At 48.1% G+C, this 8,888-nt stretch overlaps 1 protein-coding gene across 1 annotated transcript; it reads left to right on the top strand.

The window, feature by feature from the left end:
• Positions 1-329: 329 nt before the first annotated feature.
• LOC135222516 (liprin-beta-1-like) lies at positions 330-2,783 on the top strand. Its single transcript, XM_064260600.1, has one exon. It carries the CDS (start codon positions 330-332, stop codon positions 2,781-2,783), a length of 2,454 nt encoding a protein of 817 aa, XP_064116670.1.
• Positions 2,784-8,888: the final 6,105 nt, after the last annotated feature.

Below are 8,888 nucleotides of genomic sequence, written 5' to 3'. Positions count from 1 at the left end.
AGCATAACAGCATGCCCGCGTATACAAACACACGCACACATGGCTCCAGAGCCTTGTCCTTATTAAAAGACCGAAGAAGGAAGCACTGGAGACATCCGAAGCCTTGCTAGGAAGCCCTGTAACATCTGAAGAGAAATGAGTAACATTCTGAATCCCCGGAGCCTCCTACTCATTCCTTCCTTTCTCGGAATCTGGAGGCTGATTTCGTCTTCAAATTCTTTGATGGAGCCTGAATGAGGGTTTCGCGTCTTCAGACTCCAGGAAGGAGAGGGTGGCATTAATAGAAACTACGGTGTGAGCAAGGTCCTGTCATCTCTAGACATCGCAATATGTTTACCACAAAAGCACTCAAAGCTGCTTGCATCAAAGCATTCTTCATCGTTATGATCGGATTGGCAGCCCTGATCGCAGGGCTTCTCCTTATTGCTCGTTTGGAAAGCGGTCTTTCGGACCAGCTTCTTGGTTGCGAGCAGCACTTCTTGGACCTCGAAGGACGAGTGAAAACTCACGACGTATCCTTCGCGGGTAGACTTCTGATCTCTCGTCTGTTTGAACTGGAACCCGTATCTTCTTCTCCCGTTGTTGCCCTTGATCGGATTCTGTCCGCGTGCCCCTGGCTTGGCGGACTTTGGAAATCCAGACGGAATTTACAACGGTGCGAACTCATGGTCCGAGGTCTAGAAGAGGAATTAGAAAACACAGAATCAAAACTTGGTATTTTCCAATTTATTAAAACTCTTATTAGCAAAAAGGTTGACTACTTATGGATGCACTCCGGCCTGTGTCTGACTTTGGCAGGAGGGTTGATGGCGACTCTGTTACCCGGAAGGAAACGGAAGACTAAATTGGAAGACGAAAATCAGGAAGAAGAAACAGAATGGTGGTCAATGGACAGCTCTCTTGATGGCACTGTTGTAACCGAGGACCTGGAAGGTCAGAACGTGAGAGTAAAGCCAAGTGATGCCAAAGAAAAGTTAAAGGATATAGAAAAGATAACTGGACAAGCGAACGAACTACTCAAAGAAAAGACTGGATATATTGAAGCACAGATGAAGCGCCTTATAAATGTCACGAAAAAAGTTGAAGCTGTCGAGAAAGACAGAGAAGCAGAGAAAGAAAAGGCGACTCAAATCATGGATGATCTGCAGCAAATTAACAAACTCCAAAAAGCCGACATTGAACGCCTTTCTCTTCAGATTGAAGCCGCACAGAATGACGGAAAAGAAGAGATTGAAAAGTTGACAAAAACTATTGACAACCTCCGAGCAACAAACAGACAACTGGAAGCAGATGCTGCCCTCATCCTCGACGATTTTGCAGCCTTCCAGAACGATCGGGAGGTGGAGAAAGAGGACGCGAATAGAATTATCAGTGAACTGTACGGAAAGAATGACCAGCTGCAGAAGGAGGTTGATAACAAAAAGGCTTCGGTTGAAGAACACCGAAAAGCCAGAGAAGAGATGGAAATCTCAATTCGCCTGTTGAAAGAGGAACTGAATGGGCCAAAGAAAAAAACACGAGCCCAAACCGAAAAGATATCCCAACTTCTTCAGGAGAAGGAAGAGTTGAAGGGAAATGTTGAAGAGATGTCCAAAGAGAGAAATAAATTGAATGGACAATTAATGGAAGCTCAGATTAATGATCTGGTGAGACGCAAAAGATACGATGCTCTAGTTAGCGAGGTAGAGGGATTCAAGAATCAAGTAATCATACTTGAGAATGACCTAACTACAGCTCTAGAAGAGAACAGGACAACACAGGAAGAGAAGCTTCGTCTCAACGAGGAGAAGGACAACCTTCAAAAACAAGTCGAGCTTCTGAATCACGAAAAAGATAAGTTAGAGAACAAACCCCAGATCCAAAATACCATTTTGCTTCCATCTAAAGAGGCATCCCATAGGAGCGTAGAGGGCAGCCAAAAGCCCAAAGAAGAGTCTCCTAGGAAACAGAAGGCAGAACGAAAACTTATCACTTTTGACCTGGACTCCGATAAACCCCAGAAGGATGATGCCAACTTACTTCCATCTAAAGAGGAATCCCCTGGGAGCGTAGAGGGCAGCCAAAAGGCCAAACAAGAGTCTCCTCCTAGGAAACAGAAGACACAGCACAAGCTTATCACTTTTGACCTCGACTCCGATGAACCCCAGAAGGATGATGCCATCTTGCTTCCATTTAAAGGGGCATCCCATAGGAGCGTGGAGGGCAGCCAAAAGCCCAAAAAAGAGTCTCCTCCTAGGAAACAGAAGACAGAGCGCAAGCTTATCACTTTTGACCTCGACTCCGATGAGCCCAAGATTCAAAATCCCAGCTATTTTACATCTAAAGAAGCATCCACTAGGATCGTGGAGAGCAGACAAAAGCCCAAAAAAGAGCCTCCTCCTAGGAAACAGAAAGCAGAGCGCACACTTATCACTTATGATGTCGACTCTGATGAGCGCCGGATTCAAAAAACCATCTTTCTTCCATCTAAAGAGGCATTTGACCTTCCAGGACAAAGGCAAGAGGGCGATCACATATTATTCAATGGCGAAAAGGTTAAGTTCACTTGGCTTGCAGAAATAAAACAAGCGCTGGTTGAACTGGACATTCCAAGGAACTTCCACAGGGCCATCAATGGAACCCATGGAAGGACGGTGGAAACGATCATGGCTGAGAGTGGTGTCACCCTCATAGAGATGCCAGATAGATTTGAGAAATCAAATCTCGTCACCATCAGTGGAGGTATCCAGCAGGTTCAACTAGCAGCTAGAAAAATTGAAAAGCTGATCAGTAAACTATATTAAATACAGGCATAAGCCTGGTAAATCAATGCCTCTCTTATCGGACCTAGATTTCTGACCACCTTTTGTGTGCCGGCACAAGCTTCCTTAAGCAATTCGGTATTTTCATGCAAGGCTCAGTGTGGCAATACCATTCCAAGCCGCCCACCGTAGGGGGGGCACCCAACCTCTACCTTGGTAAAGTTATGCTCCTCACCTTACCGGAACTGGATTTTTGCCCACCTTTTATGGCCGGCATAAGCTTGCTTAAGCATTCGTATTGTCATGCCAGGCTCAGTGTGGCCATACCAGTTCCGAGCCATAGGCAACCTCTACCTTGTTTAAGTTAATGCCTCTCTTATCGGAACTGGATTTCTGCCCACCTTTATGTGCCGCATCAAGCTTGCTTAAGCAATTCGGTATTGTCATGACAGGCTCAGTGTGGCTATAACCCATTCCGAGCCGTAGGCAACCTCTACCTTGGTAAGTTAATGCCTCCTCACTTTACGGAACTGGATTTCTGCCCACCTTTTATGTGCCGGCACAAGCTTCCTTAAGCAATTCGGTATTGTCATGACAGGCTCAGTGTGGCTATACCAGTTCCGAGCCGTAGGCAACCTCTACCATAGTAAGTTAATGCCTCCTCACTTACCGGAACTGGATTTCTGCCCACCTTTTGTGTGCCGGCATAAGCTTGCTTAAGCAATTCGGCATTGTCATGCCAGGCTCAGTGTGGCTATACCAGTTCCAAGCCGTAGGCAACCTCTACCTTGGAAGTTAATGCCTCCTCACTTACCGGAACTGGATTTTTGCCCACCTTTTATGTGCCGCATAAGCTTGCTTAAGCATTCGGTATTGTCATGCAGGCTCAGTGTGGCCATACAGTTCCGAGCCATAGGCAACCTCTACCTTGTTAAGTTATGCCTCCTCTTATCGAACTGGATTTCTGCCCACCTTTTATGTGCCGGCATAAGCTTGCTTAAGCAATTCGGTATTGTCATGACAGGCTCAGTGTGGCTATACCAGTTCTGAGCCGTAGGCAACCTCTACCATGGTAAGTTAATGCCATCCTCCACTTACCGGGAACTGATTTCTGCCCACCTTTTATGTGCCGGACAAGCTTCCTTAAGCAATTCGGTATTGTCATGACAGGCTCAGTGTGGCTATACCAGTTCCGAGCCGTAGGGCAACCTCTACCATAGTAATTAATGCCTCCTCACTTACCGAACTGGGATTCTGCCCCACCTTTTATGTGCCGGCACAAGCTTTGCTTAAGCAATTCGGTATTGTCATGACAGGGCTCAGTGTGGCTATACCAGTTCTAAGCCATAGGCAACCTCTACCAAGGTAAGTTAATGACTCCTCTCTTACTGGAACTGGATTTTCTGCCCACCTTTATGTGCCTGCAATAAGCTTGCTTAAGCAATTCGGTATTGTCATGCAGGCTCAGTGTGGCCATACCAGTTTCCGAGCCATAGGCAACCTCTACCTTAGTAAGTTTTAATGCCTCTCTTATCGGAACTGGATTTCTGCCCACCTTTTGTGTGCCGGCATAAGCTTCCTTAAGCAATTCAGCATTGTCATGCCAGGCTCAGTGTGGCTATACCAGTTCCGAGCCATAGGCAACCTCTACCTTGGTAAGTTAATGCCTCTCTTATCAGAACTGGATTTCTGCCCACCTTTTGTGTGCCGGCATAAGCTTGCTTAAGCAATTCGGCATTGTCATGCCAGGCTCAGTGTGGCTATACCAGTTCCGAGCCGTAGGCAACCTCTACCTTCGTAAGTTAATGCCTCCTCACTTACCGGAACTGGATTTCGGCCCACCTTTTATGTGCCGGCATAAGCTTGCTTAAGCAATTCGGTATTGTCATGCCAGGCTCAGTGTGGCTATACCAGTTCCGAGCCGTAGGCAACCTCTACCTTGGTAAGTTAATGCTTCCTCACTTACCGGAACTGGATTTCTGCCCACCTTTTATGTGCCGGCACAAGCTTCCTTAAGCAATTCGGTATTGTCATGCCAGGTTCAGTGTGGCTATACCAGTTCCGAGCTGTAGGCAACCTCTACCTTGGTAAGTTAATGCCTCCTCACTTACCGGAACTGGATTTCTGCCCACCTTTTATGTGCCGGCACAAGCTTCCCTAAGCAATTCGGTATTGTCATGCCAGGCTCAGTGTGACTATACCAGTTCCGAGCCATAGGCAACCTCTACCTTGGTAAGTTAATGCCTCCTCACTTACCGGAACTGGATTTCTGCCCACCTTTTATGTGCCGGCATAAGCTTGCTTAAGCAATTCGGTATTGTCATGCCAGGCTCAGTGTGGCCATACCAGTTCCGAGCCGTAGGCAACCTCTACCTTCGTAAGTTAATGCCTCCTCACTTACCGGAACTGGATTTCTGCCCACCTTTTATGTGCCGGCACAAGCTTCCTTAAGCAATTCGGTATTGTCATGACAGGCTCAGTGTGGCTATACCAGTTCCGAGCCGTAGGCAACCTCTACCTTGGTAAGTTAATGCCTCCTCACTTACCGGAACTGGATTTCTGCCCACCTTTATGTGCCGGCACAAGCTTCCTTAAGCAATTCGGTATTGTCATGACAGGCTCAGTGTGGCTATACCAGTTCCGAGCCATAGGCAACCTCTACCTTGGTAAGTTAATGCCTCCTCACTTACCGGAACTGGATTTCTGCCCACCTTTTATGTGCCGGCATAAGCTTGCTTAAGCAATTCGGTATTGTCATGCCAGGCTCAGTGTGGCCATACCAGTTCCGAGCCGTAGGCAACCTCTACCTTGGTAAGTTAATGCCTCCTCACTTACCGGAACTGGATTTCTGCCCACCTTTTGTGTGCCGGCATAAGCTTGCTTAAGCAATTCAGCACTGTCATGCCAGGCTCAGTGTGGCTATACCAGTTCCGAGCCATAGGCAACCTCTACCTTGGTAAGTTAATGCCTCTCTTATCGGAACTGGATTTCTGGCCACCTTTCATGTGCCGGCATAAGCTTGCTTCAGCAATTCGGTATTGTCATGCCAGACAATCCCAGGCTCAGTGTGGCTATACCAGTTCCGAGCCGTAGGCAACCTCTACCTTGGTAAGTTAATGCCTCCTCACTTACCGGAACTGGATTTCTGCCCACCTTTTATGTGCCGGCATAAGCTTGCTTAAGCAATTCAGTATTGTCATGCCAGGCTCAGTGTGGCCATACCAGTTCCGAGCCATAGGCAACTTCTACCTCGGTAAGTTAATGCCTCTCTTATCGGAACTGGATTTCTACCCACCTTTCATGTGCCGGCATAAGCTTGCTTCAGCAATTCGGTATTGTCATGCCAGACAATGCCAGGCTCAGTGTGGCCATACCAGTTCCGAGCCGTAGGCAACCTCTACCTTGGTAAGTTAATGCCTCCTCACTTACCGGAACTGGATTTCTGCCCACCTTTTATGTGCCGGCACAAGCTTGCTTAAGCAATTCGGTATTGTCATGACAGGCTCAGTGTGGCTATACCAGTTCCGAGCCGTAGGCAACCTCTACCTTGGTAAGTTAATGCCTCCTCACTTACCGGAACTGGATTTCTGCCCACCTTTTATGTGCCGACACAACCTTGCTTATGCAATTCGGTATTGTCATGCCAGGCTCAGTGTGGCTATACCAGTTCCGAGCCGTAGGCAACCTCTACCTTGGTAAGTTAATGCCTCCTCACTTATCGGAACTGGATTTCTGCCCACCTTTATGTGCCGGCACAAGCTTCCTTAAGCAATTCGGTATTGTCATGCCAGGCTCAGTGTGGCTATACCAGTTCCGAGCCGTAGGCAACCTCTACCATGGTAAGTTAATGCCTCCTCACTTACCGGAACTGGATTTCTGCCCACCTTTTATGTGCCGGCATAAGCTTGCTTAAGCAATTCAGTATTGTCATGCCAGGCTCAGTGTGGCCATACCAGTTCCGAGCCATAGGCAACCTCTACCTTAGTAAGTTAATGCCTCTCTTATCGGAACTGGATTTCTGCCCACCTTTTGTGTGCCGGCATAAGCTTGCTTAAGCAATTCGGCATTGTCATGCCAGGCTCAGTGTGGCTATACCAGTTCCGAGCCATAGGCAACCTCTACCTTGGTAAGTTAATGCCTCTCTTATCGGAACTGGATTTCTGCCCACCTTTTGTGTGCCGGCATAAGCTTGCTTAAGCAATTCGGCATTGTCATGCCAGGCTCAGTGTGGCTATACCAGTTCTGAGCCGTAGGCAACCTCTACCTTGGTAAGTTAATGCCTCCTCACTTACCGGAACTGGATTTCGGCCCACCTTTTATGCCGGCATAAGCTTGCTTTAAGCAAATTTTCGTATGTCATGCCAGCTCAGTGGGAGATCAGTTCCGAGCGTAGCAACCTCTACCTTGGTAGTTAATGCCTCCTCACTACCGGAATGGATTCCGCCCACCTTTTATGTGCCGGACAAGCTTCCTTAAGCAATTCGGTATTGTCATGCCAGGCTCAGTGTGGCCATACCAGTTCCGAGCCGTAGGCAACCTCTACCTTGGTAAGTTAATGCCTCCTCACTTACCGGAACTGGATTTCTGCCCACCTTTTATGTGCCGGCACAAGCTTCCTTAAGCAATTCGGTATTGTCATGACAGGCTCAGTGTGGCTATACCAGTTCCGAGCCGTAGGCAAAACCTCTACCTGGTAATTTAAATGCTCCCCACTTACCGGAACGGATTCCTGCCCACCTTTTATTGTGCCGGCATAAGCTGGCTAAGCTTCGGTATTGTCATGCCAGGCTCAGTGTGGGCCATTTACATGTTTCCGAGCCGTAGGCAAACCTCCTTGCTTGTAATTTAATGCCTCCTCACTTACCGGACTGGGATTTCTGGCCCAACCTTTTTTGTGTGCCGGCACAAGCTTGCTTAAGCAATTCAGCACTGTAATGCCAGGCTCAGTGTGGCTATGCTAGTTCCGAGCCATAGGCAACCTCTACCTTGGTAAGTTAATGCCTCTCTTATCGGAACTGGTTTTCTGCCCACCTTTTGTGTGCCGGCACAAGCTTGCTTAAGCAATTCGGCATTGTCATGCCAGACAATGCCAGGCTCAGTGTGGCTATACCAGTTCCGAGCCGTAGGCAACCTCTACCTCGGTAAGTTAATGCCTCCTCACTTACCGGAACTGGATTTCTGCCCACCTTTTATGTGCCGGCACAAGCTTGCTTAAGCAATTCGGTATTGTCATGACAGGCTCAGTGTGGCCATACCAGTTCCGAGCCGTAGGCAACCTCTACCTTGGTAAGTTAATGCCTCCTCACTTACCGGAACTGGATTTCTGCCCACCTTTTATGTGCCGGTACAAGCTTGCTTCAGCAATTCGGTATTGTCATGCCAGGTTCAGTGTGGCTATACCAGTTCCGAGCCGTAGGCAACCTCTACCTTGGTAAGTTAATGCCTCCTCACTTACCGTAACTGGATTTCTGCCCACCTTTTATGTGCCGGCACAAGCTTCCTTAAGCAATTCGGTATTGTGATGACAGGCTCAGTGTGGCTATACCAGTTCCGAGCCGTAGGCAACCTCTACCTTGGTAAGTTAATGCCTCCTCACTTATCGGAACTGGATTTCTGCCTACCTTTATGTGCCGGCACAAGCTTCCTTAAGCAATTCGGTATTGTCATGCCAGGCTCAGTGTGGCTATACCAGTTCCGAGCCGTAGGCAACCTCTACCTTGGTAAGTTAATGCCTCCTCACTTACCGGAATTCGATTTCTGCCCACCTTTTATGTGCTGGCACAAGCTTGCTTAAGCAATTCGGTATTGTCATGACAGGCTCAGTGTGGCCATACCAGTTCCGAGCCGTAGGCAACCTCTACCTTGGTAAGTTAATGCCTCCTCACTTACCGGAACTGGATTTCTGCCCACCTTTTTTGGGCCGGCATAAGCTTGCTTCAGCAATTCGGTATTGTCATGCCAGGCTCAGTGTGGCTATACCAGTTCCGAGCCATAGGCAACCTCTCCCTTGGTAAGTTAATGCCTCTCTTATCGGAACTGGATTTCTGCCCACCTTTTGTGTGCCCGCACAAGCTTGCTTAAGCAATTCGGCATTGTCATGCCAGGCTCAGTGTGGCTATACCAGTTCCGAGCCGTAGGCAACCTCTA

The sequence above is a fragment of the Macrobrachium nipponense genome, chromosome 3 (genome assembly GCF_015104395.2).
Source record: "Macrobrachium nipponense isolate FS-2020 chromosome 3, ASM1510439v2, whole genome shotgun sequence".
Classification (NCBI taxonomy): Eukaryota; Metazoa; Arthropoda; class Malacostraca; order Decapoda; family Palaemonidae; genus Macrobrachium; species Macrobrachium nipponense.
The sequence above is the reverse complement of the archived record's forward strand: the minus strand, read 5'-3'. Positions and strand labels throughout refer to the sequence as shown.